The sequence below is a fragment of the Sardina pilchardus genome, chromosome 18 (genome assembly GCF_963854185.1).
Source record: "Sardina pilchardus chromosome 18, fSarPil1.1, whole genome shotgun sequence".
Lineage (NCBI taxonomy): Eukaryota > Metazoa > Chordata > Actinopteri > Clupeiformes > Clupeidae > Sardina > Sardina pilchardus.
The window spans coordinates 9740161-9767011 of record NC_085011.1 but is presented as its reverse complement, the minus strand read 5'-3'; the positions used below and the strand labels follow the sequence as shown (position 1 = coordinate 9767011).

At 45.9% G+C, this 26851-nt stretch overlaps 3 protein-coding genes across 7 annotated transcripts in view; 2 read left to right on the top strand and 1 right to left on the bottom strand.

The window, feature by feature from the left end:
* Positions 1-15778, top strand: part of psme4a (proteasome activator subunit 4a) — a 34140-nt gene extending 18362 nt beyond the window's left edge. For all 3 annotated transcript variants that reach the window (XM_062519256.1, XM_062519255.1, XM_062519257.1), the window contains 29 exons: positions 1-4; positions 877-972; positions 1295-1350; positions 1486-1542; positions 1950-2005; positions 2125-2223; positions 2427-2489; positions 2685-2780; positions 3276-3407; positions 3789-3998; positions 4614-4750; positions 5119-5172; positions 5267-5396; positions 5590-5671; positions 6028-6181; positions 6464-6533; positions 6665-6790; positions 6963-7115; positions 7387-7491; positions 7595-7686; positions 7998-8129; positions 8442-8650; positions 9200-9285; positions 9921-10049; positions 10539-10694; positions 12579-12741; positions 13020-13153; positions 13890-14031; positions 14537-15778. The exon at positions 1-4 is cut by the window's left edge and continues 154 nt beyond it. In XM_062519256.1, the coding sequence (XP_062375240.1) occupies positions 1-4; positions 877-972; positions 1295-1350; positions 1486-1542; positions 1950-2005; positions 2125-2223; positions 2427-2489; positions 2685-2780; positions 3276-3407; positions 3789-3998; positions 4614-4750; positions 5119-5172; positions 5267-5396; positions 5590-5671; positions 6028-6181; positions 6464-6533; positions 6665-6790; positions 6963-7115; positions 7387-7491; positions 7595-7686; positions 7998-8129; positions 8442-8650; positions 9200-9285; positions 9921-10049; positions 10539-10694; positions 12579-12741; positions 13020-13153; positions 13890-14024 (3116 nt within the window). In that variant the 3' untranslated portion in view covers positions 14025-14031; positions 14537-15778. The remainder of the gene's footprint in view (positions 5-876; positions 973-1294; positions 1351-1485; positions 1543-1949; positions 2006-2124; positions 2224-2426; positions 2490-2684; positions 2781-3275; positions 3408-3788; positions 3999-4613; positions 4751-5118; positions 5173-5266; positions 5397-5589; positions 5672-6027; positions 6182-6463; positions 6534-6664; positions 6791-6962; positions 7116-7386; positions 7492-7594; positions 7687-7997; positions 8130-8441; positions 8651-9199; positions 9286-9920; positions 10050-10538; positions 10695-12578; positions 12742-13019; positions 13154-13889; positions 14032-14536) is intronic.
* A 513-nt stretch (positions 15779-16291) lies between these two features.
* Positions 16292-19930, top strand: gpr75 (G protein-coupled receptor 75). Its single transcript, XM_062519613.1, has 2 exons — positions 16292-16604; positions 17206-19930. The coding sequence occupies exon 2, from the start codon at positions 17324-17326 to the stop codon at positions 19079-19081; it is 1758 nt and encodes a 585-aa protein (XP_062375597.1). The 5' UTR covers positions 16292-16604; positions 17206-17323; the 3' UTR covers positions 19082-19930.
* A 21-nt stretch (positions 19931-19951) lies between these two features.
* Positions 19952-26094, bottom strand: erlec1 (endoplasmic reticulum lectin 1). Of its 3 annotated transcripts, none has more exons than XM_062519614.1 (14): positions 25771-26094; positions 25249-25353; positions 24832-24912; positions 24552-24629; positions 24335-24398; positions 24166-24215; positions 23792-24015; positions 23502-23643; positions 22968-23129; positions 22257-22316; positions 21935-22059; positions 21283-21360; positions 21104-21179; positions 19952-20973 (listed from the first exon to the last, which is right to left on the bottom strand). In XM_062519614.1, the coding sequence occupies exons 1-14, from the start codon at positions 25915-25917 to the stop codon at positions 20902-20904; spliced, it is 1464 nt and encodes a 487-aa protein (XP_062375598.1). In that variant the 5' UTR covers positions 25918-26094; the 3' UTR covers positions 19952-20901. The 3 variants fall into 3 exon arrangements, with proteins under 3 accessions (XP_062375598.1, XP_062375600.1, XP_062375599.1); XM_062519616.1 differs by having other exon boundaries at positions 19953-20973; positions 24335-24395; positions 25771-26093; XM_062519615.1 differs by having other exon boundaries at positions 19954-20973; positions 22968-23126; positions 25771-26092.
* Between the last annotated feature and the right edge of the window lie 757 nt (positions 26095-26851).

Here is a 26851-nt window from a genome sequence, read left to right as displayed (position 1 = left end):
ACAGGTCAGCTGGACGCAAGAGTCTCACGTCCACAGGGGGGTAGCGCAGGTCCAGAAGGTTCTGGAAAAGCTTGGAGTCTTAAAATACCGTTTTCCAGACCTGGAAAAATATAGACGTATGGAAATGGTAGTGAAAGTCTGGAAGTTATGCTCATAGTGATGTGAATGACACTAAAGTCCAAAATCCCAAGAAAAACTAGACACTTATTTTCCCAAACTACCTAAAGTAACATCTTTAAAGAACACATAATCAGTTTGGAAAAGTTTCAGAAAAAATTTGGAATTGTTTGTTCTACGCTATTACCAGTAACATTCACCAGCTAAGACTTCTTGCCCAAACTCTGTATGGGCAGCAAAGACATACAGTAAACAACATTTCTGCAGCCTGGAGGGGAGTTGAATGAAGCTTTGTCCTTTGAACATTCAGTGACCGACCGTGTGCACTTGCAAACAAATGCCGCCCACAAACGCTGATCTGTTTTTTATATGAGTAAACACACTTAAAATTCTTCCTCCCCATATTCGCTCGACTCTAAACAAACAAACAGCGGAGGGGCCGCAGAGAGAAGAGCAAATCAGCACATGTGTTTTAGAGGTCTTGATGAGACAAAAGTGCCATTTCACCCCCCCAGTGGCGCACATTACGGGCGCGCTCTCATAAAACCGCCACACTCAAAAGCGCTGGTAATGATGTGGGCAACGGCTGCACCCAATGTTCCCTGTTTTTTAACGAGGGGAAAAAAAGCCCCATGTTTGCTCTGTTTCGCTCCCTCCTCCTATAGCCGGCGTGGTGAGCGTGGCACTGCGCTGTCTAGCCTGTGGTCCTGTAATTGGAATGGCGGGGAGTTCATGTTTGTGTTTGTCTGTCCTCCGCAGGGACGATGTCCTGCAGAGCCTGTCCATCGTGCAGCACTGTCTCCTCGGAGCCGGAGGCGTCCTGCCCCCCTTGGTTGGAGAGCGAGTACCTGAGCTGTGAGTGGTGTTGCTCTGCTCACGTTTTTTTCCTGCAATTACAGATGTTTCTATCTCTCTTTCTCTCTCTCTCTCTCTCTCTCTCCCTTTTTCTCTCTCTCATTCTTTCTCTTTTGCTCTCTCTCTCTCTCTCTCTTTCTCTCTCTCTCTCTATCAGTAATCAGGAATGAAATGTGATAAGTGCTGCATGTAGAGAGATTAAGGTCGGTTTTGGAGAGAAAGTTGCATTTTGCTGAACCACACACAGGAATAATCTAACAAATCCTGCTGCTGATTCTCTGCCTGCTATTATTCACGAGGCCTGTTCTCTCTGTCTCTGCAGGGTTTGCAGCATGGTGGATCTGGATGAAACCAGGTTGTACACAGGAGTGGAATATGGTGTGTGTCTCATCCAGGCTCCCTTTGTGTATCTTTCTTGCACACACACACACACACACTTGAAATGACTGCTCTGACAAATTGAACATAGCCAGCAATACTGTAATCTCTGCCTCTGTCTTCTCCTCATTACAGACATGTCCCGAGAGAACTACAGGGAGGTCATCTGTAGAGTCATGAAGCAGTTGCTGAGTGAGTTCTCATTCTCGTGCATCAAACACAAACACTCTCGCGCACACACACACACACACACACACATACCACCTGACCAGAATTCCCCACCTGTTTGTAGTCATATACACTAGCGACTATGTTCTGACAGCTGCAGTGCGGGACAAAGGCGAGCCGCCCAGAACTGGTTGAGTGAGATTTATAAAAATGATTTGTTGAGCAAGATGGTAAATGCAGCAACTTTTGTAACCCTGCAAAAATCGGTAGACATTTAGCAATTTCAAAGTCTATTTCAGACATAGCTAAACATAGCTCTTGAGCTTCTCCAATGACAGTTCCCAGGCATTTGAGTAAAGAGATAGCACATGGTTTTGATATTTGACCCAGGTGACCTCAAAATCTCCCCTTTCCACTTCCTGTTTTATTAGATCACATCCTGGAGCACTCAGAAGATGACACCAAATCCCTGTTTGCCATCATCAAGGTGGGTCATGAGGGAGAGCTTGTGCAAGCGTTCACCGCCCAAGTGCAACACGGGTCTGTGGAGTCCATGAAGAGTGAAGCCACAATAACACTGCGCTTTCCTTGTGTTGTGTTGTACAGATCATCAGTGACCTGCTGCAGTTCAAAGGCACGCACAAGCATGAGTTTGACTCGCGCTGGAAGAGCTTCACACTGGTTAAGAAGTCCATGGAGAATCGGGTAGGCAGCCTTTGTGCTTGTATAGTCATCCTCATGGACGCAACTAAAGATAAGCTCACTGATGGTCTTAAAGGTCTTAAAGGACTTCAGGTGTATTTGCTCATTCCCTTGTTTTTCTGTCACTGTCTCTCGTGTTCCCTGTCCTCTCTATCCATCTCTTTATTTATCTCTCATCTCTCCATCTGTCTTCCTCCTTCGTTCAGCTCCATGGCAGCAAGCAGCACATCCGGGCTCTGCTCATTGACAGGGTCATGCTGCAGCACGAGGTAAGAGTCATACTTTGTGTTGACTTAACTGACAGCAGTGCAAATACGCTGTTTACTTCACTTAGCTCACTGGTTGTTTTCACAGTCTAGATGGCATAGGCCATAACTATGCCTGCAGATGCTGTATTGTGTTTAAGGATGTAAATGTGGAGCGAATGGTGTAAAATGTGTGTGTTATATTTTTTTATATGTCAGTTGCGCAACCTTACAGTGGAGGGCTGTGAGTACAGGAGTGTACATCAGGACTTGCTCCGAGATCTCCTGAGGTTGTCTACCAGCACCTACAGCCAGGTGAGACACACACACACACACACACACACACACACACACACACACACATACACATACACACACACACACACACACACACACACACACACACACACACACACATATACACACGCACATGCTTACAAATGTATAAATACTCACTCACACACACAATTCACCTCCCAGTCTGCTTTGGCTGACGCCCAAGTAGAGATAAGCTGTGTTTGCGTTGCAGCATATGCAACATTGCTAATCCTAAACACAAATGGCAACACATCCCTGCAGAGCATATCAGCTTTAGGCCTATCAGCACGCTTCCAGTCAGACACCATGTAGACTGTATTAGCAACACATGCATATACTTAGTCTTCATTCGGTTAATGCATTTGTCAATCATTGCCTTTAATATCCCTTTGATTTGAGTTTAAAGGGGAGTAGAAAGTGTTTTTGTTGCTTAAGTTATACCTGAGAGTGGCACTCTGACGTGTTTTGGATGTGTTGACCTCTGCGTGGCAGGTTCGCAGTAAAGCCCAGAATGTGCTGTTCTCTGCACTGGGCACCTACAACTTCTGCTGCCGGGACCTCATCCCCAGAGTCCTGGAGTTCCTGGAGCCCAACCGAGCCGACGTCACCCAGCAGCAGTTCAAAGTATGAACCCAGCAGCAGTTCAAACCGCCATTTCACTCCCTGCTGTGCTTGTGTCTGACTGTGTCTGTGGACATTAGGATGGAAACACAAGAAATACTGAATTGAGGGAAGGAGGAGGTCATTTTAAGGATACATTATAAAAGAAACACTGACTCTGACACTGGTTTATATTGAAGTCTCAGTCCCTCAGTCTTTACTTCTCTGTAGATTTCCGCTCCACACTGACTCAATCTTGTGACCTCATAAAATTCAGTACAGTCACGTCATTCATTTTTGTTTGTCATGTATGCATATATTCTATTGCCGTTGCTGTTGCTGTTTCAAATCAAATTGGTGTTAAGTCCTCTCTTTGTTAATCCCCCCCCCCCCCCTACTCTCCAGGGTGCCATGTACTGTCTCCTGGGGAACCACATTGGCGTGTGCCTGGCCAACCTGCAGTACTGGGACTGCATCAGCCTCACCTGGCCGGCCATCGTGCGCTCGGGCCGCAGCACGGCCATGTCGCTGGAGAAGCCTTCCATCGTGCGCCTCTTCGACGACGTCGCCGACAAGATCCACCGGCAGTACGAGACCATCGGGATCGACTTCTCTGTAAGGCGTTAAAAATTGAGAGCTTAACATTAACGTCAGTGGTCAGAGTGGCATAAGGTCTCAGTGGTTCCTAATGAGCAGACTAAGCTCCAGGTCACATGTATCTCTCAAAGGTTTTAATCTGCAGTACGCTGAGGTGAAACAACAAAACTCACCTCTTGACACCTGTACTATGGGGTGCTATAGAGTATCTGATTGAAGGTAGTTGCTTGCTAGTAATGTTTATTGAATTAGACTGTGTTATTGCCATTCTGTCTGAATTTGATTTTGTTTTTGTTGTATTATTGGACAAGGCAAAGCAGTTCTATTAGTAAAGTGTATTTCATACACAAGGCAACTCAATGTGCATAAAGGACAAATATAGCAAAATAGGAATGAATAAGAAGATCATAATTTAGTAAATATATGTCATATATATAGGAAAATATTCAATGCTACAGTTTGTAAACAACTGTGGTGGGGCAGTGGTAGTGGAAGCCGCCTGACAATCGGTCAGCCTGGGTTTGAAACCTGCGGTTGTGAGTCCATGTTCCATTGGACACAAATAAAAGCTTCTGCTAACTACCAGTCACTTGGCTTGAGTTAAAGTATCCAAACTGTGGCGACTCTTTGCAGATCCCGGAGAGCTGCTATAACGTGGCACAGCAGATCTTGACCTCTGCCAGTCCAACGACGGGCCGAGCCGTCCCCTCAGAAGACGAAGTGCAGCAGGGCATCCTCAATCAGGAGGAGAAGAACAGAGACTCCCTCCAGTGAGTACCTTCTTACATACACACACACACACACACACACACACACACACACAAAACATTGAGCACTGTCTATGAGTAGTGTTCTCTGCTCAGGGCAGTATTTGTCTGTGAGATTGCTTTGCATCCTTGCGGAAGGAGAAAGGCAACAACATGACACTGCCACTATATGTGTGCTGTTGTTCTTTTGTGATGGTGTTTGGCACAAGCTAACGGTGGTTAAAATGTAGTTGACCTTTGTGTAAAGCTCTAATAAATCAGCTCATAGACCATATGTTGTGTGATTTTTGTTCCTTTATGAAGGCCAACATATATACTGTACTTCGCCCTTCATATATTTGATACACTGATATTTGTCTTACCCTACACAGGAAATACCAGCAGTTGGTCCATGATCTTCTGGACTGTGCGACCGACAGAAACCTGTAAGTGGACCTTTGTCAGCTTGTGTTGTTGTTTTGGTGTGTGTGTGTGTGTGTGTATGATGTGAGGACCCAGCTCACCCTGTCTGTGCTGTAGGCCCTGGAAGTTTGAGCACATCTCCATCGGGTTCCTGTCACTGATGCTGAGGGACGACCATCCGCTCCCCGCTCCCGGCGTCCTCTTCTTCGTCAAGAGCCTCAACCACGACTCGCTTCTCGTGCGCAAGGTGTGCAATCTCTCCTCCTCAAGCCCCTAATGCGCACACACACCCTGTGTGAAACACCTGCATTGGGGTTGCCTGTGTGTTTGTGAACATTGTGTATATTTTCCATCTTGCTTGAGAGACACCGTTGCCTGACCTGTAAGATGATTTAAGATTTTGATGTATTAGCTAATCTGCGTCTTTTCCTCTTCCTAAGGTGGCCATCTCAGCACTGGCTGGGATTATGAAGCAGCTGAAGAAGCCTCATAAGAAAGTGCCCGTCAGTGCCCACGAGCTCTGTGAGTTTCTCCGCTGTGCTCTGGACACACTAGTGCCCAGGGACACTATGCTGATGATGCAAAAATGAAATTTGTTGCAGACTTGAGAATGTATACTACTGTAACCTCAAGCATTTGCACTTCGCCATTGTCACTTAAATGGGTTTAACTGAATGGATGGTTCTGCAACAATATTTGACGCTGGTCTCACATCTCTGTCTGTGTGTGTGTGTGTGTGTGTGTGTGTGTGTGTGTGTGTGTGTGTGTGTGTGTGTGTGTGTGTGTGTGTGTGTGTGTGTGTGTGTGTGTGTGTGTGTGTGTGTGTGTGTGTGTGTGTGTGTGTGTGTGTGTGTGTGTGTGTGTGTGTGGTTTATCAGGCAAAGTGCCTGTGTCCGACGAGATCATCGCCGGTGACCGGCCAGACAACCAGTGGCTGATGTATGACAGCAGCAGTTTGCCGCGCTCCCAGCAGGACTGGGACAAGTGCTGCTTTGTGGAGAAGACCCACTGGGGTTACTACAGCTGGCCACAGTAAGTAGCCCCCCCCTCACCTTCCCCCTCAAGCACATTCATGCATCTTATTCCACTTCCTCGACCAGCTCTGCACCTCAGACTCATATCCACATTCATGACAAAGAGCAGAAATCCACATTCATGTTACAGAGCAGAAACTGATGGAAGTGCGCTGTAGAATATGCTGGCATTTCTTCTCCTGTTTAACCCCATCCTCCGTCTTCACTGACCTGTGAGACGATACTTTAGAGTGTATCAGTGAGTCTAACGAGAGTTTCTCTGTTTCTCCTGCGCTCACAGGAAGCTCATGATGTACGCACCTGCAGAGGAGCAGCCCAAACAAAGCCTTAACAGGGAGGAGATGAACGAGGTACGGCTGAATATTGCACTGACATACTCCCACACACAGATGTGCTCTCACGTGGATACGTGTGACACTACTAGTGGCTGGAGATGCGGTGTTGAGTGATGTGTGTTTGTGTCCTCGCTGTGCCACTACAGAGGGAACAGATCATCTACGACCACTTCACTGACCCCGTGTTCATCAACCAGCTCATCCAGTTCCTGTCTCTGGAGGACCGCAAGGGCAAAGACAAGTTCAGTCCCCGCCGCTTCTGCCTCTTCAAGGTGAAGATCGTCACGTGGCACCTCCACACGCACGCGCACACACACACACACACACACACACTCACACCACTACGTTTCATACACAAACAATAGTTCTTTGGTTAGAGGCTTTTTTTGACAGGCGCGTGTGTGTGTGTGTGTGTGTGTGTGTGTGTGAATGTGTTTCTCCCAGGGACTCTTCCGGAACTTCGGCGACGTCTTCCTGCCGGTGCTGGAGCCGCACATGGAACGGCTGGTGTCCGACACCCATGAGAGCCCCCAGCGCTGCGTGGCGGAGATCATCTCTGGCCTCATCAGAGGCAGCAAACACTGGAGCTACAGCCAGGTACACAGGCACACGCATGAGACCGTACACACTGATCTAGATTGCATGCAAACACAGATACATATGTAATATGTAATATGCATACATAATATGCATACATGCCTACATGTAATATGCAGACATAATATGCATACATGCCTACAGCCACGGTAGTCCTTGTTTGGCAACAGATAATTGCCTTAGTGAGTTCATGTCATTTATGTAACATTTCTTGGTCAAATATTACTCTGTCAGTTAAGTCTGCTGACTTGAGATTTCTCTGCCATTGTAGGTGGAGAAGCTGTGGGCTTTGCTGTGCCCAATGCTGCGCAAAGCTTTATCCAACATCACCGTGGAGACCTACGGAGACTGGGGCACCTGCATCGCCACGGCCTGTGTACGTATTCCCAAGGCGGCTACGCTAGCTTAGCCATCGCACTGTTGTTCTGCTGTGTAGGCAAAGTTTAAAGATGTGACGTTTTCCTCCCTCTTGTTTGCAGGAGAGCCGAGACCCTCGTAAGCTCCACTGGCTGTTCGAGATGCTGATGGAGTCCCCGGTGAACGGAGAGGGAGGCTCGTTTGTGGACGCCTGGTGAGTCCACATCTCCGCCTCCCAAAGCTAGTTTCACTTTAGAAACCTCAGAACTGAGACCATTATTCGACTGATCAAGAAAACAGTTGAGAGATTAATCAACAGTTTAAAAAAAATTGACAATTGCAGTGCTATTTCATGTAGAGTGTTGTGCTACACTGTGCTACTTACTGTACTATCCAGCAGCAGAATAAATGGACTACCAGTAAAATGTCAAGTTTATCAAGTAAATACCAAATTATCCAAATGGGTCGAATGTACCAGCAGTCCGGTGATCCTGTGTCTCCTCTCCTCTCCTCTCGTGTCCCCAGCCGTCTGTACGTGCTGCAGGGAGGTCTGGCCCAGCAGGAGTGGCGAGTCCCGGAGCTCCTGCACCGCCTGCTGCAGTACCTGGAGCCCAAACTCACGCAGGTCTACAAGAACGTCAGGGAGAGGATAGGCAGGTAAGACCAGCAAGCAGAGCAGTGTGAGCCCCGACTAAAACTGAACAGGCATGTTTTGTCTTGTACACAGTTTCAAAGTGGTTTACATACATGACAATGCAGGTGGTGGAAGGAGGTGATTGATAATGCTGATTGATAATGCTGGTGGATAATGCTGGTTTGATCCTCGAATAATCTTTACCTGCAATTTGGACCAGTCTACATCACTTGGGGTCTTTTGACTAAAGTTTCCCTCCCTCTTTCTTCTCTCTCTCCATCTCTCTCTTTCTCCCTTTCTCTCCCTCTCTCCATGTGTGGTTTTTCACCTGCTAGCGTGCTCACCTACATCTTCATGATCGACGTGAACCTGCCGCGCATTCACGAGACGGCGTCCCCGCGCACCTCCGAGTTCGCCGAGCGCATCCTGGCGCGCCTGCGGCCGCTGATGGAGGGCGACGAGGAGATCCAGAACCACGTGATCGAGGGCGGCGGAGAGGGGGAGCAGGACGAGCGGACGCAGGCCATCAAACTCCTGAAAACCGGTAAGGCCCGGGGTCAACGTGACTATATGTATGGAATTCAGTACTCTCTCTTTCTCTCTCTCTCTCTCTCTCTCTCTCTCTCTCTCTCTGTCTTTCTCTCTCTCTCTACTGTATGTTTGCATATGTGAAGAGTTCAGATGCAAAACCCTCTAAATTCATCTGTCCACTTTTCTTTTAAAGTATAATTTTTTTTTAATCAGGTTCCTATAGGTTTTGCCTACAAATCGATATTCCAGACCAGGGAGAGAGTGGCACTTAGTGGGTTTTGAAGCTAAATTATCTGATTAACAGATACAATGTGTGGAGAGTATTCACTCCCCATCGTTATCTTGTTTCACAGAGTTGGCGTTAAGAGGGTTTTGCATCTAATGGAGTTTGATTTGTATGTGACTCTGTGTGGCTACAATTGACTGTAACCTGTGGCTGCTTGGTTGGACCGATCTGTGTTTTATTCAGTGTTTCTGTACATTGTTTTGTGCTGGCCTGCAGACTGTGTTGTAACGGATTAGAGTTTGTCGGTGTGTGACCTGGTTGTGTTGTGTGTTGCAGTGCTGAAGTGGCTGATGACCAGCGCGGGGCGCTGTTTCACCTCGGCCACCCCTGAGCAGCTGCAGCTGCTGCCTCTCCTCTTTAAGGTGAGTACAGTAGCCCCAACATGGCTCTCCTTTAACCCGCTCGCTCGCATACAGTACTGTAGGTCACACTCCCTGTCAAACTCGCACTCGCGTGCAATGAGCAGTCAAGCCGGTCTCACTCGTCAAGATGTTCTGACAGCATGTGGGCGCTCACACGTGGCCTGGTGCCAGCCGTGATTGGCCGTGGTTCCTCTCACCACAGCTATAGTGCCACAACTCACGCAAAACTCCCACACCAAAGTCCCACACCAGCAACTCGGTAGACTGCAGTGTGCCTGTCTGTGCCAGTCTCATCATGTGTTTGTGCAGCCACAGCTCAATACAGTACACCTCTCTCATACTTCTCTCTCTCTCTCTCTCTCTCTCTCTCTCTCTCTCTCTCTCTTTCTCTTTCTCTTTCTCTTTCTTGCACATTACTACACCTCACTCACTCTTCTCTCTCTTCCTCTTGCTCATTTTCTCTCTTTCTCCCTTTCTCTTTCTCTCTTTCTTGCACATTACTACACCTCTCTCTCTCTCTCTCTCTCTTGTCATTACTACACCTCTCTCACTTTCTTGTTCCCCCTCTTCTTCTTTCTCCTCCTTCCTCTTCTCTTACTCTCATTTACACGTGTGCATCATTTGCACATCTGCAGATTGCTCCGGTGGAGAACGACGACAGCTACGACGAGATGAAGCAGGATGCGAAGACGTGCCTGACGCTCATCTCCCAGGGGCTGCTCTTCCCCGAGGACATCCCCCAGGTGCTCAGCGTCCTAGACAAGGTGAGTCCCACGCTCCGCTGCCCAGCGTCACGCTCGGTCACTCGTGACTGACCTCTCGTTAAAAACCTGCTGTTTCTGGGGTGACTATAAAAGCACACTTACAGGTGCCTGTTAAACATTTTATATTTCTTATGTTATGTTATGTTTTTTTTTTTTTTTTTTCAATTTCACATTTCGGATTTTATAGAAGAGAAAAAAAAAGAAAGAACAGAAATGATGGTGTCATATATGAGTTTGATTATTTTGGAAAGCCAGTGAAGTGAGATAACGTAACTTCTCATGATGAATAACTTTTTAAACGTCAATTGACAGTAACATGTCATATACAGTATTAACCATATAATGTAGATCACCGCTTGTTTCTAGCCCATCACCTTGCATTATTGCCTGCCTTGTAGCACAGCTGCATATTATTTGTGCTTTTTTGAGGTTGACAGCCTGTGTGCGTGTGTGTATGTATGTGTACGTGTGTGTGTGTGTGTGTTTCAGATTGCGGGCAACTGTTCGTGGCATGCACGCTACACGGTGCTCAGCTACCTGCAGATCATGGTGTTCTACAACCTGTTCACCTTCATGAGCGACAGGAAGGCAGTCGGTGACGTGCGAGCGCTGGTCATCCGACTGCTGGAGGACGAGCAGCTAGAGGTGAGCACACACACACACACACACACACACACACGCACACATATATATATATGTACAATCCATCAGTCATGCATGCACACAAATACATGTGTATTTGCAAACACAAATTCCAAATTCCACCCAGCACCCCCATACACACCACATGCATTAGCAAAACATATATAAACAAGTATGCATTACCATTCACGCACACACACAAATCATGCAGACATGAATTAGACCTTCAAACTCACCCACACACTATATTTGAACACACACATGGAGGTACATGAGTTTTAGGCAGCCGTAGCATTGACGGGAGCTAAAGATTAGAGCTATTCGTAGACGACATGCAAGCCGACATTACAATGCAGACGGTGTGATTTGATTTGATCTGTTGTCGGACATACTTGGCCGCCCCACTGACACAGACAGATGGTGTGGTCAGTACCAGGATGGACTCGTAGATACTGTAGTGCTCTATAATTCTGATCTGAGCTGCTCTTGAAGGAGAGTTGTGGGTAAGCGTCTACGTACGGAGAGGGCTGGTGTGAAGGGCCACGTAGCATTGATGCAAGCTGATGAGGTATGCAGCTTGCTTGCGTATGTATGTGGGCGCGATGCCAGTGTGTCTGTCGTCTTTCTTTCTGTTGCTCTGTCTGACTCCCACCCCCCCCCCCCTTTCTCTCCCTCATCTGGCGGCCTGTATTTTTTTTCAGTGATTCAGTACTCCCCCTCTACCGCTCCAGTGTACTTCCTTCTCTAGCACATTCTCTCTCCCCGTTATTTATTTATTTTTATATTTTTTTGAACTCCTCTCTTGCTGTTTCCATAGCAACCCCCTTGGCTGCAGGGTTATTCTGTTGCCATGGCGATCAGCTTTCAGATTTGCACGGAGGAGAGAAGGGGTGGTGTGTGTGTGTGTGTGTGTGTATGTGTGTGTGTTGCGGGGGGGGGGGGGGGGGGGTGGTAATAGGGGAAAGCTGGATGGGTGAAAGGTAGCGTTCTCCACCTTGTCTCTCTGTCAAGACAAAACAGAAGAGGATGGAGGGGAGGGTGCACACTGTTAGTGGTTGCCTCCCCCCCCCCATCATCCATACATCTTTTTTCTTGATGGATATTTGACGCACACTCCCCCGTGTCCACGTCAGGTGAATCAATACAGAGCCCCTGTGCGTAAGCTGTACGCTATAGAGCTGCAACTGCAATGCTGGCCATACCTCTCCACTGCACCCGAGGAGAGGCATTGGGCGCCCGCTCTTTTCTGTTTTCTCCCTCCCTCTCTCTCTGTGACAAATTGTTATCTCAAGGTTTTTTTTTCTTTTCTTTCCCCTCCCAAATGTTCCCTGAGTCTCTGAAAAGCACTAAGGAGAGCGGCATCAATAATGTATAACCAGGAGCCAAAGAAGACTGTTTTAATGTCAGAGCACTGAAGGAGGAGAAGTAGGGACCAGGAGGAGGTTGTGGAATATTCTACCCATTTAGTTTTTGCGTCGTTCATTTATCCTTTGCTCATCGGTCTATCCACTATGTATTTACTTACTGTATGTCTGTGAAAACCTTGCTGTCCTCTTGTAGGGAGATCCATTTCTCTTTCCTGGTACCTCACTGGCTTTGTCTTTTAGTCTCTCTCTCTCTCTCTCTGATGATTTATTAGGGTACTTATGGAAGCTAATAAAAGCGAATGAGATTTTTTTATGCATAGCAAGGTGATAAAGGGGACAGTTACCACGGTGTTGCATCATTACACAGTGCGGAATGTACCAAACACAGAGGGCACCACCAAACATTTTCCAAACCAAACTCTGCGTCCCTATTCATGTTGAGCCTGCCAGGACCACAGCGTATTTTTTTTTTTCCGGGGCCTTGTTTCATGTGCACCGCCATCTTGCTCCTCTGTTGCAGGTGAGAGAGATGGCGGCCACCACCCTCAGTGGCTTCCTCCAGTGCAACTTCCTGCGCATGGACGCCGAGATGCAGGCCCACTTTGAGGCGCTCAGCAAGACCCGACTGCCCAAGCGCAAGCGGCGGGAGCTGGGCTCAGCCGTTGACACCATCCCCTCTGCTGGTAAATGCTCACGTCCCTCTTCTCGTCTCTAGGGGTTTTCTGCGGTGATGTACTGTAGAGATTGAGGGGGTCGTTTTACAGAACATTTGGAAGTTCTCCTCTCTAGTTTTGGGCGGGAGCTCTTATTTTCTCAATTTTTCCATCATTTGTAAAGTCCTTATTTGTTAATCTTAGTGTGTGTATGTGTGTGTGTGTGTGTGTGTGTGCGTGTGTGTGTGTGTGTGTGTGTGTGTCTGTGTGTGTGTGTGTGTGTGTGTGTGTGTGCGCGTGAACTACAGACTTGGTGCGTCGGCATGCGGGTGTGCTGGGCCTGAGCGCCTGCATCCTCTCCAGCCCGTACGACGTGCCCACTTGGATGCCACAGCTGCTCATGGACCTCAGCATCCATCTGAACGACACGCAGCCCATAGAAGTGAGGAATAGAATAGAATAGAATATATACTTTTTTGATCCCGTGAGGGAAATTCGTTTCTCTGCATTTAACCCAATTTAACCGATTTAGTGAACACACACAGCACACACACAGTGAGGTGAATCACACACTAACCCAGAGCAGTGAGCTGCCTGCCCAACCGGCGCTCGGGGAGCAGTGAGGGGTTAGGTGCCTTGCTCAAGGGCACTTCAGCCGTGGTGGACTGGTCGGGGATCGAACCGGCAACCCTCCGGTCACAAGCCCAAAGCCCTAACCAGTACACCACGGCTGCCCAAAGGAAGCACCAGGCCTCCAATGGGCAGCAAACTAAAGTTGAACTCACCCGTTTTGGCACGGCAGGATGTTACCACTATTTATATATTTCAATTTCCAAAGCAAGAATAAACTCCAAGGCACTCTTAGTTTGAAAATTGTTAAAGAGCCTTTATTTCCATAGCTTGGTTATTTTACAGTAACCTTTTAAAAAACACATTTCAGCATCAAGCCTTCATCGTGACATCAACATTTTGTGAATTCATTGTTCTTCGTAGGATCTTTAAAATATTGAAAAATAGATGTCAGAATCACTTAAAACTAGACCATTACTCTTTGGGATTATTAACCAAAAGTCAGTGTATTTTGCTGCCAGTTGATGTGTTGATGTACTGATGTAATGGCCAAAGATCTAACGTGTGTGTGTGTGTGTGTGTGTTTGTGTGTGTGTGTGGACAATCAGATGACTGTAAAGAAGACGCTGACCAACTTCCGCCGGACGCATCACGACAACTGGCAGGAGCACAAGCAGCAGTTTACGGACGACCAGCTGGTGGTGTTGACAGACCTGCTTGTCTCCCCATGCTACTACGCATAGTGCTTAGGTACGCTGCACAACCGTCAGGCCCACACGACACACAAACGAGTTCCCCAAATCACCGTTCAGCATTGTTTATGGATCAGATCAAACAAGTGTAAAATTCACAGATACACACTTACTGTATAGTACATTACATTACATTACATTACATTTGGCTGACGCCTTTTTTTTTACCAAAGTGACTAACAACATGGTAAAGAAAAACTTAAGAGCAATTCTAACAACAATTCTACAGCAATAAACAAAAACCACAATAATTGCATCAATGAGTGTAGGATAAGCAAGACTAGTTGTAAGTAGTGCTATGAGAGAACATGTTCTCTGAAGAGCTGGGTTTTCAGATGTTTTTTGAAGATGGAGAGGGATGTCCCTAATCTAGTAGGAACTGGTAGTGCGTTCCACCATAGTATAGTATAGAATAGTACATCAACATGGTAAGAAAATGAGTGGTACGTGCTGACTCTCTAACTCTTTTCTTGTGTTTTGTTTTTTGTCTTTTGCTGGTCTAGAACTTGAAGAAACTTTGAAGTTGTTTTTGTTTTGTTTTCTAATGGACTCTTGTTGATCGACTGAAGAGGAGTTCTGGAGATGACCTTGCCTCTGCGTCAGCACTGGTCAGACTAGCTGCTGAGAGACCACACCAGCACTCGTGATGCAGATCGGGCAGAATCATCTCTGACTGCTTCAAATACACAAACGAGAGATGATCTGATTGTTTCTGAACCCTAGCAATAAATTGATATTTTTTCTATATACTTAATATTTAAGGATTATGCAAAGCAGGGGTACAAGACCTGCATTATGTAATATGCTGTACAGTTTTTCCTTCTGTCTTGATCTGCTATTGTGAATTTGTGTGGGTGTGTGTGTGTGTGTCTGTGTGTGTGTGTGTGTGTGTGTGTGTGTGTGTGTGTGTGTGTGTGTGTGTGTGTATGTATGTGAGTGTGTATCTGTGTGCGTGTCTGGATGTTTGTGCACAGTTATGTGCACAGCAGTGTTTTGTCAGTAGATCCAACATGTATGGATTTTCGAGCACAGTGTTTTGCAAACACCTCACTGCTGACATTGAATTTGTGGGCATCTATCAGTTGTTAAAATATTTGTATCGAGTCACTGGTATGCATACATGTGACTATACTGTATTACATGAATATATTAGAGCCACACGCACAGTATTTATTATTGATATGAAGTGCAATATTAGGAAGAACTGCTGGTGTTTTTCTTCTTTATTTTTTTGTTTTGTTTTGAGAATGATTTGCAGGTTTAGTCTGATGACGGTTTTATTAGATTCAGCATGAGCTGCTGCATGCTGTAGAGAGGGCAGTTTACCTCAGCGATACACTGAGAAAAGCATGCCACTTGTGGTTAGAAATGTTTTCTAAAAAAAGAAAGAAAAAAAAAACACTGCAAATGTATGGGCAAACCATATAAATGTCCAAATGACTCCCAGTGAATTTCCCAAAGTACTTGGCATTTTTTTTTATTATTAGATTTATTATTATTATTATTATTATTATTATTATTATTAATGATAGTGAGATTACTTCATTTTCCTGTTTGCGACTTGCAGAAAACACTGAAAAGTGTGTTTAGTTTAGTACCCGACAAGCGCAATGTGTAGGTTAGTGCCAAAACCACTTTTCAGAGGTTTTGTTTGTTTTCTCCCATTTTAGAATTCCTATCACAATTTGCTTTTATTTAAATGAAAACCGATTGTAAATGTGTTTGTAATAAAGAACTGTATGGCAGATTATGTGTGTTGTGTTTTTTCACTATTTATGAAAATGAAGTGCATGACTTAATTCAGAGTAGTAGTTTTAATTTCTATATGTTCTACAACCTTATAAATGTAGGTCACAGTCCACTTTTCCAATGGTGTAGGCTATTGTAAACTTATTTTTCCCCAGACATAGCCAGGGAAGTTGAAATCCTATGGTGGATTTCCCACAATAACCGATAAACATTAAGCTTTAAAGCCTACTAGCCTACTCCGCATCACACTGATTGTTTAGATTCAAAGACTAGGCCTATTCTGTTAGATAAAATACAAATTAATGGCAGTTTATGACTTCAGCCTGCCCTTGATGAAGTGCTTTTATGGGCATCGAAAGAGTTCATTAAATGTTGTCCTTCGACATAATTAATTGAATATTATCTGTGGGCTATCTAGTCTGCTTCACTGACCAGCGCTTCTGTATTGGTCTACAATCTGTTGTGCTAGACCATAGGCTACCACCAGACCAGATGTACACTGACATAAGCCGACACCTCGCATAGGGAACTATCCTGCCTTGAAGGATGTTCTCGCTGCTAAAGTGCAGAATGATTTTTCCTCGCCCCTGTGACTTCTCTCTTTGTTTTTCCATCTCTTATCTCACATGAACGCGCTCTCAGTCTCGGGCAAGGAGTAGGCGATTGTCAATACGGAGCCGTACGTGTGCGTCGGCAGTGACTTCACATACCCTCATTTCGTCTCGTAACATACGTTGTTGTGTGCTAATGCTGAGAAGGAGGGTTGATGCTGACATTTGTGAAGAATTCTGATGTGTTGAGTCGCGAGCAGCAATGCATTAGGTGAGTTAATCATGCAATAGTGTGGCATTAGGAACAGTCTATGGTTAGAAACATGTATAGTCTGGCTTCGGTTGCGTGTGTGTTTTAATTTCTTTTTTCCCCCGAGATGTGGAGATAGAGTCAAATTGATGCCGACTTATTTTCTTACTGCGGTTTTCGAGTTCACACGGTTGCAATTGTCTTGTTTCCATATTACGGCTGTGGTGGGAATAATGTTTGGTTAATTCTTTCAACAATGACATCACATGTCTGATCGGCTACATGTTGGCTCTCTGTGTTCATGTCTTGCTCTATGTTAAGCGTGAGAACCATATCGAGGGATATAGGCTAATATGAAAACCTGAGCTGCGGTGACGTGCCTGTTTCTCGCAAGTCTAGTGAAGAAAGGTGCATAGATAATTTTTTTATAGCCTAACATCGAATCACACGGATTTTGACTGATGGAGAGTTCATAGAGAAATCCTGTCATATAAGACGTCAATTAAAACAATAGGCTACTCAAGGTATTAAAGGTAGGCCCTATCATTTTAATGGAACTGCATCTTACTGTGTGGAGATTAAGATTTTATGTTTTTCTTATGGTTCCTCTCCACTTCTTCAGGTTTGCGATGGCAGCCTCCTGAAGCAGTAGACCTGGTTGTGTGGGAGGAGGTGTTTACAGTTACCACTGTATTGGATGATGGCAGTGACTGTGAGGCCTTGATCCTCACCAATTCCCCATGTGTACGATGAATAGCACAGTCTGGCCCCTGGACCTGGCCGAGGTATCGAGACGCCAGATATGCAACGGCAGCCTGCCTGGTCCAGGCTCCTCTGGCCACTGGACTCTGATTCACAAGGCCACCCTGACCTCCTGCTCCCTGCTCCTCGTCCTCATCTTCTCGCTGGGCTCCTACGGCAACCTGGTGGTGTTCCTCTCCTTCTTCGACCCGGCCTTCCGCAAGTTCCGCACCAACTTTGACTTCATGATCCTCAACCTGTCCTTCTGCGATATGTTCATCTGCTGCGTGACCGCTCCTATGTTCGCGCTGGTGCTCTTCCTGGACGCTGGTGGGAGCGGCAGTGGCAGCGCTGGTGGTGGTGGTGGTGGTGGTGCTGGTGGTGGTGGTGGTGGTGGGGTCTCCAAGGGCTTCTGTTTCGCCTTCCACCTGACCAGCTCGGGCTTCATCATCATGTCCCTGGAGACGGTGGCGGTGATCGCTCTGCACCGGCTCCGCATGGTCCTGGGCCAGCAGCCCAACCGCACGGCCTCTTTCCCCTGCACCATAGCGCTGACCGCTATGCTGTGGACCTCCAGCTTCACCCTGGCCATGCTCGTCACCCTCCGGGCCTACCCCCGCAGCGCCGGGCCGTGCCTGCCCCACTTCGGACTGACCGGGAACCGGGCCAGGGTCGTGGTGTATGTGTACCTGGCCGATTTTGCCTTCTGCGTGGCGGTGGTGGCCGTCTCCTACCTGCTGATCGCCCAGGCGCTGAGGAAGAACGCCCAGGTGCGGAAGTGTCCCATCATCACGGTGGACGCCACCCGCCCACCGCCCCCGCCGCCCCCGTTCATCGCCTCGGGCCTGGAGGCCATGCAGTGCACCGTCCCGGTCCCCTCCCTGTACCGCAACCAGACCTACAACAAGCTGCAGCACGTTCAGACCCACCCTTTCGTCAAGAGCGTCAACCAGGGGCCGCTGGTGCCAGGGGCTGCCCAGGGGGCCACCAGCTGCCAGCTGGTCTCCACCGTCAACCTGGCCACGGCGAAGGACTCCAAGGCGGTGGTGACGTGCGTGGTGATCGTCATCTCCGTGCTGCTCTGCTGCCTCCCCATGGGCGTGTCGCTGGCCCAGGACGTGCTGTCGCCCGAGAGCAGCTTCGCGCACTACCAGTTCGAGCTGTGCGGCTTCGCCCTCATCTTCCTCAAGTCGGGCATCAACCCGTTCGTGTACTCGCGCAACAGCGCCGGGCTGCGCCGCCGCGTCCTCTGCTGCCTCCAGTGGCTGGCGCTGGGGTTCCTGTGCTGCAAGCACAAGACGCGGCTGCACGCCATGGGCAAGGGCAGCCTGGAGGCCAACCGCAACAAGTCCTCGCACCACGAGACCAACTCGGCCTACGTGCTCTCGCCCAAGCCCCAGCGCAAGCTGGTGGACCAGGCCTGCGGGCCCAGCCAGTCCCGCGTCACCATGCCCAGCCCCAGGACCATGGGCGGCGGCGGCGGCGGCGGCGGCGGTGGCGGTGTCTGTGGCGGGCGCATGCCCCGGCCGCCCAGCACGTCCACGCCCATCAACACGCGCATCGAGCCCTACTACAGCATCTACAACAGCAGCCCCTCGGCCGGGCCCAGCTCGCCCACCAACAGCCTGCAGCCCGTCCACTCGCAGACCATGGGCTTCGCCAAGTCCTACATGGCCATGCACTACCACACCCACCAGGAGGTGCTGCAGGACCTGGAGAGCACCACTGCCCAGCAGATTCCCGTGCCTTCCGTCTGAGGGCGGACAGGCCAACGGCAGGAAGGAGGAGGAAGAGCTCGATGTGGCCGCTCATCCCAAAAGGCACCCTCCTCTCCTGGGCCTGTCACGAGCGATTTAAAAAAAAGGACCTGAAAGACAAAGCAGTACGGCACCTGTCTGCCCTTTTCTGACACTTTAACGGGCTTTTTCTTGTTGAGTGTTCACAAAGGAAAGAGAGAAGCAGAGCTGAACATGCTGAAATGGTGTATAGTTTGTATGCTAATAACAGCACGGGCAGTGCTTGTTTTAAGTATGACTTAAAAATGAAGGCACAGCACTTTGGGAACAGTCAGCTTTGAATGAGATTCAAAAGGGTGCTGACTATCCTAAAGGGTGATTGACAGGACTGAGCAAATTATATTTTTACATTGACATGACATTTTTCATATTGTAATATTTAGATGGTCCTATTCTTCATGAATATACTGTACTTGTGGAAGTATCATACATTTTCTAAAACGTATTAAATGTTCTGCAAATGACCTGTATACCTATATTGCTGTTCCTGATCTTACTAACAACATACATGACACCATTACATGATGAGTAAATCAGACTAGACTGACATTTCTAAAACTCTTATTTTGCCAGCCATGGTTCATAGGAGCACAGCGCCATCTGGTGGCTCTCTTTGCAGAAGAGAGCCCCCTGGTGGACAATTCTGCAAGACTCCTGTAAAATTGTCTGTCAACTCAGGGTAAAAACAATTAAATAACCCAGCAATCAAATCAAATATCTTTAGGAGTAAGAGGCAAAGCTTACACACAGATAATTAATAACTCCAATCAAGATGGCAAAAATACAAGACTGACAGGAAAAAATGAGGTACATTAAATCATATTTATTCATCAATTAATTTTTTCGTACATCTTTATCACCTACACCATAGTAATAATCCCAGTGTAACTACCACTGCCTGTAACTCCAGTGGTTTATCTGTTTTCATTTTTCCTTAAGTAGGACATCACCTACAAAACCAATATTTTTTTTACAATAAAAAAACAACCTACATTTAAAAACCAACCATGCTTATACCCCTGGATATACTTTGTTATCTCAGTGTTAATAGCATCCTCTTGCAAACGCAGTATTTTAAGCTTTCTTCAATTCTTACTGCGGAAGCAAATGAATCCATCTTCATTTAATGATTTTAAATTGATAAAATTAAGTGCAAATGCTGATGTCAAGCTTTTAAATCAACAGAAATTTGCTAAATAAGTTAAGAAATGAATGAAACAGCAAAAGGAGAAACAACAGTGCTGTTCTGGTTACTTCCTGTAAGACCTACCAGAAGCCTTTTCTTTGTCTCAGTGAAGCTCAGACTTAATTAACCCCGATGGAAATGTTACTAGTGATATGGAGGGTATTTTCCCGGCTAGCCATAGTAGTGGTAGTCCTTATGACATGAAGCATCATTCCCATTTGGAGGAAGAGTTATGAACTGGCATCTCTTTCTTTATGTACACACACACACACACACACACGCACGCACACACACACACACACACACACTGTACGCAAATGCAAACATAACTACACAGGGCTGCCTGCCTGGGGAGGGATGAGAGCACACAATCCGAAAATTGCAAAGTGGTGCTGTTTCATTAAGGCCAGTTTGGCTAGTTCACACCACCTCTGTTCCACTTCTCCCGTCTCCTTTCTTCTCTTGAGCGTTTCAGCCAGGCCTAGATGAAGCCTGAGTACTCCATGTCAGTAACACTCCTTCAAAACACTCCTCTTCTCCATCTTTCCTTGTCCATGGTAAAATAAGTCTAAAGTCTCTTCCTATTCTGTGTTTGTTAGCTTGGAAGAGACAGCAGGCCATTCTCATCGGCAGTATCCAGGATCTTGCAAATGACTGGGGACTCCACCTGATCAGCGAAACACAACATTGAAACATAGTTCAGTTCATCAATGCTGATAAACACCAGTGCTCTCTATAGCAACACACATTGAACATCTGTCGGTGCCAAGATACATTTCAATAGTGCTTTTCCTCACCCCAAGAATGTATTGACAGGTGTTTGGCTCCAACAAGTACACTGTGACAGCGTGGGGAGATTCTGACTCTTTGCACCTGAAAGTGAGCCATAGATAACAGTCAGCAAACAACATGCTCTCACTCTCTCTCAAACACATGTACACCTGCACAAATAAACAGTTGTGAAAATGGAACTCACTTTAGCTTCACGATGACCTGTCTTGGCTTTCCAGTCAGGTCACACACATCCCCATGCCCATAGAAGTGGGAGACGGCTCTAAACGAGAAGACAATCAGTATAAACACACAGCGATGTTATATTACTGAATCTTTCTTTTTTAAAATGTGTATGTGAAAATGCTAAATGCAATCTCCCTAAAACAATCAAGATTGCACTCCACATCTTCACAGAGGGACTATGATCACACTTAAAGCAACACTAAAGAGTTTTTCGTACATTAAAATAATCTTTCCAAAATAATTTCAGTGGTTGATCAACTCGTAACAGGGTGAACGGCACTTCTGCATTCACTTCGTGGCCCTGTATTGGCTATAGCCACACTGTATTGGCTATAACCACACCTTTACAAAATCGGGTTGAAATGAGACATAAGAAACTACAAATTTGACTTGCTTCGATATCGCAATACTGTACATCATACTTTCATAAAATCATGCAACATACTCTACATTGTCTGTGGACATTGTTATTTGCTGGATAAAAAAAATAGCGTGCGTGCAACAGAGGAAAAGTGATTTAGTGTTGCTTTGACCATACAACGATAAGCAAGCAAAGGGGAGGAAGGAAGAAAAGAAAACAGGGATGGCAAGAGGAGAAGTCAAGTGCATACTTGACTTTCTGCAGGCCTTCTTCCTTCAGCTGATAGGAGCGTGCAGCGTTCTTCTTGGCCCACTCCAGATGCTCCTCGGGGTTCCAGTTCCCCACCACCACGGTGCTCTTGCCCTGCTCCTTGTCCTGAGAGATCACAGTACAATGGCGTTCATGGTCAAGAAACTATTCGCCATCCAATACATTGAGAAAAGACACATGACTGCTCCACCCAGTGGCCAGGGCAAGTAAGTGCTATCCTACTTCCAGTCATGCATCAGAAAAAATATGACAAATGAACAATCAGTTAACATACCTTGAACATTACACTAAGAGATGCTTACCTCGTGATACTGATGGACATGTTTGCCATAACAGAACTCATACTTCCACCACCCAACGCCCTGGAGCAGAAAGGGGTACATTTCAGTTTTCAGTTTTCAGTTTCAATTTTCAGAGTGTGTTTGGCTACAGATTGAAGTATCTTTCACAAACTTTTTTTCTCTTATGCTACACTATTTGCTGCGAAAAGATCTCATGGCACACTACCATCATATTAAGCATACCAACGCCACAACTTAAGTTTGTTGTTGTTGATTGTCCCCTGCCACCAAAACTAGTTCAACCATAGTTCAAGCATGACTGTAGACAATCATGTGTCTGTTGCTCTTCATGGTCAGGCATCCATTAATGTATTTGTACAGTTTTAATCAATGCCTTTCAGCTATAATACAGCATGATGTAACAGACAACTTTGCGCTACTTCTGAATGCAAAGATGTTGTTTGAGGTGTGCTTGGCTGTTAGTTGCATGCAAGTGTACCATTCCTTGACTGATATAGACTTAAATGGCATCAAGAAAGACCGAGAAATGTGCAAACCCCGGATTAAATAGTCAGATTTCAAAGCAATTTTATGAAATTTGATTTCGATATAGCCTAACATTTCAGGCAAATTGTTAATGATTATTAAAAATGACATATTTGTCTTTTTTCTGGGGGACACGTATGCAACCCTGCCAGCCCAGTCTGGGAAACACTACAGTAGAAGACTTACCCCATGCAAACAGTAGGAGCCACTAAGGAACTCCTTAATCAGCTGCTCATCCGTCAGCCGAGAGATATGAGTGGTGCCCACGGCCACCTGAGACTGCCCCCCGACAGCCATGGGCTTATGGGTCGATGTGTAGGCCTCCTCTCGGACAGGAGGTGCCTCCTCCTCAGATAAAAAGCGGGTAAAATAGAATGAGAAATAGAATTGAGACTTTGCAGAATGATAAATTCCCCCTCAAACCACGGCAACTAGTTCAGCATATATTTCATCAGTTGTTAGTTTCAGAATATTGCTCGTTCGAAACTATTTCAAAGGACCAACATGAGGATACATGGGTAATTCAGTGGTGGAAAGCAACAACAATGGATCAAGGCACAGTAGGTGAAAACATGACACATTCCAACAGGACACATTCAAGTTGCTGAATCAACATTCAAAGTGTTTATTCAGGCCTGAATATACTGTAGTTCTTAAGTCCTCAGAGAGAAACGGTTGGATGAACACGTTCACCCAAGAGGTGTTCTCCGCTCCCCTCACCTCTCTCTCAGTGGTAGAGGAGCCAAAGGGGGGCTTGAGCAGGTCCTGCTGCTCTTGGTCCAGCCTGGAGAGGCGCTGAGGCCTGAGAGGCGAGCCAGAGAGAGCCTGGCAGAAGATGGCGTTCACTGGCGAAGACTTGAACCTGGAGAACAGGTGCACACCAGTAGGTCAATGTAGATAATATACAGGACCCTCATTTAAAAGCTGGGTTAAGTGCAAAGTTTTCAATGACGACTACTGACATTACAGTAAATGGGCGTAAGACAGCTTTTCGGTGCCAAGGTGATTACCTATATTTGGGGTGTAAGCAGAGTAGCGGTGTGAGCACCACCACCTCGTACTCGCAGGTGGTGACCTCAGCAATGGAGAGGATCTCGTGCTTGGCCTCGGGATGGCACACGTACAGGACAGTGGTGAAGCGCGGCTTGTTATGCTTCAGCGGGCAGGCCGTCCCATCACCCATCTCTACAGGGTAGTATGGGGTCAGCTGGCCCTCAATGTTCTTAGTGAGAACCTGTTGAGGTCACAGTAAGTACATTTAGTGATTGGGGGAATAAGAGACTGAAAGATGGGTCAGATGGTAAAATCTGGCCCAGAAATAATGATTTCTTCGGCTGTTATGCTACTTCGAATTCTATTCTGAAAATTCAGCATACTCACGGACCTCTGTATCTTTAGCAGATGATGATTCCCCATCTGATTCAGGTTCAGGCTCTAAACAAACATACAATATATATGTCATTAACTAAAAATCTCCTTGATCAATGTTCATTTCACTCAGTGAATGTCTGTTCAAATTAGGTTTGAACAGACATACAGTGTACTACACTTGCCTGTTGAAGAATCGGCGCTCTTCTTCAGCAGGTTTCCGAGGTAGTATTCCTGAACATTTGTCTTCTAGGCAAAACCAAAACAAGTTATTCTAAAGTAATCAAGCCACTTTCCATGCAATTTACTTCTTTTAGTCTCGTTTCAACTTTTTTTTTGTAACCAACTTTCATCTATGACCATCATCACATTCTGAAAGGAAGCAACTTGTTGCGAGCTGACCTGGCCTGTCTCCTTCTCCTCATGGTACTGTCTCACGTGTTTCCCATGGCACACCTCGTATGTCCAGTATGACTCAAGCTGCAAAACACACACAGTTGGCATTCATGTGCAGAGAGCAGATCTCTTAAAACCTTGTGTAAACTGAATAAAATTATATCTATCTTAATAGGTCCGTGTATCATTCCCCTCCCTTATTTGAAAGTGCAACACGTTGGAAGTTAGTGAAGCATGAGAGACTAGACAGTGTGTAGAGAAAGTAGAAAAGAGGAACTATACTGACCCTGTATGAACAGCTGCTCTGCTTGAATAACGGATCAAGAAGAGCATCTGGATTAGGGCCACTGTAGTCCCTTTCGTCATTCTGAGGAAGAAAGATTCAGATTTTCAGGTTTATTCATTTAGCACCAAAGTGATTTACATGTCAATTATATTGCAAGACATTTTATTGTCCCCACAGCAAGTTGGGGTAAAGTCAAGTGCCTTGCTCAAAGGCACAACAGTTAAAGCCGGGAATTGAACCCACAACTTTTCAGGCTGCTGAATGCTAGCCCAGCTCCTAACCACTACACTACCACTTATTTCAACTGTAATAAATGTCTTATTTCAGTTTTGACATTACAAAACTAGTTGAATATGTTGGACATGTTTCAACATTCAAGTATGCAAGCCAACACCAGTGGGACTTCAATTAACTTACCTCATCTCCACCTGTTAAGGAAGGCAGTAAACATTTGTATTTCTCCTTTTCCAACGTCGTCATAATAACAAAGTCATCCTCTTTGTAGAGAACCCCTGATGCAGGCTGTGAGACAAAAGTAAGGTCAATAAGGGTCCATACATACAGGAAGCACACAATCCCACACCAAAGCGTTTAACTTTATTTAGCCTAAAACATCTCTTATCTACATCAGCAACTTCACTGGAACAGCAGTGTTAGCCACTGTGTTTACGTTACTCAACATGCCAGCTTCGTGGTGATCACTAATCTCACAACACTACACTGGGTATAATTATATTTATATCGAACACACTATGATGGGATAGTTGTAAGGAAATGTAGTTACTTTTAAGTACACGGCAGCTGGCTAACAAGCTAACATTAGCTGGCTTCCAGTGATGTAGGCTACGCTGCTACTGTCAACTTGCGAAGCATCCCAAATCGTTCACTCAATAATAACTGGTCGACAATTTATGATATGGACCTCAAACACAACATTACCAGGCTGACGTCTGCACCAGGCCAGTTGATTTTGAATGGGATTTCATCAGTAAATGAAGGGTAGCCTCCTCCCCTGTTCGCCGAAACACTGAAACAAACCCCCAAGACCGAAACGAAAAATACGGAAAATGGGTGATTTGCGTGCATTGCTCCGTATCCTATACGGTGCTGTGGTCACGTTACTATCCCCGCATGGAAGCACAATGCACGGTCAAAAATGCTGGATGCACTGCAACAGTTCAATATCATCAGGCAGTCAGCTAGGTTGGTATGTTCGCTGTCTGCAGATTATTTGACAACAGAAGTAGAAGGAAGTGAGTCGATGGGCTGCCACGTCCTTTTCCGGGGAAGTTTAGGTGAGCGTGAAAAGGGCTATTCAAAGACACAACAAAACGACAAAACAAACCGGAAACTGTAATTCGTCATTTCCTTTGTCTATGCCCATATTGTTTCTTTATTTTATTTCTCTCATAAGCTCATATTTCGAAGGTGTTGTGCAGAGAGTAGGCTATGCTATGATAACAATGATGTAATTTGTTTCATTGTTTTTATACATCATGAAATTTATTTTCAATCGTGGAGGTAGGCTACTTCATCCTTTATACTTCAAAAATGAGCTCTGGACTTTAAAGAAATGTTTAAAATCTCATTCATCTTGCACTATAATTAATGCTCTTACAGAGCTAGGCCTATGTTGTTTTGTTGTTAATATGAAAATGTAAAACATATTTTCATATAGGCTAGGCTACTTGATATTGTTGTCATTTAATGTAGGCCTAGGCTTTTGACTTTATTTTAAAACTATTTATATTTACAGTGTATGGGCTGTAGTAGTAGGCTAAGCTGTAGCCAAATATGTAAAATAATAATACTGTATAAAAGGCTAAGTGCAAATGAGCTCTTATGTCACCAGAATGAAAAACACAAATAATTATTCTGAAGCTGACTGTAGGCCATCCAATGTTGATAATTTCTGTACTTGAAATGTAGCTATGCACATTATTACATATTTAAGTAGGCCTAATGGCTCATTTCGGCCTACACAACACATAGCCTACCTAAATGTAAATCCCTCAATCTT

What these genes read in the sequence shown, in the direction of transcription:
- gpr75 (XM_062519613.1), top strand. Translation starts at nt 17,324, where the DNA reads ATGTGTACGATGAATAGCACAGTCTGGCCCCTGGACCTGGCCGAGGTA.
- erlec1 (XM_062519614.1), bottom strand. Translation starts at nt 25,917, where the DNA reads ATGCACGCAAATCACCCATTTTCCGTATTTTTCGTTTCGGTCTTGGGG. An exon ending in CTGGTGCAGACGTCAGCCTG is followed by an intron (nt 25,354 to 25,770) that starts GTAATGTTGTGT and finishes TTTGTCTCACAG; the next exon opens with CCTGCATCAGGGGTTCTCTA. An exon ending in CCTCTACCACTGAGAGAGAG is followed by an intron (nt 23,130 to 23,501) that starts GTGAGGGGAGCG and finishes TTTTTATCTGAG; the next exon opens with GAGGAGGCACCTCCTGTCCG.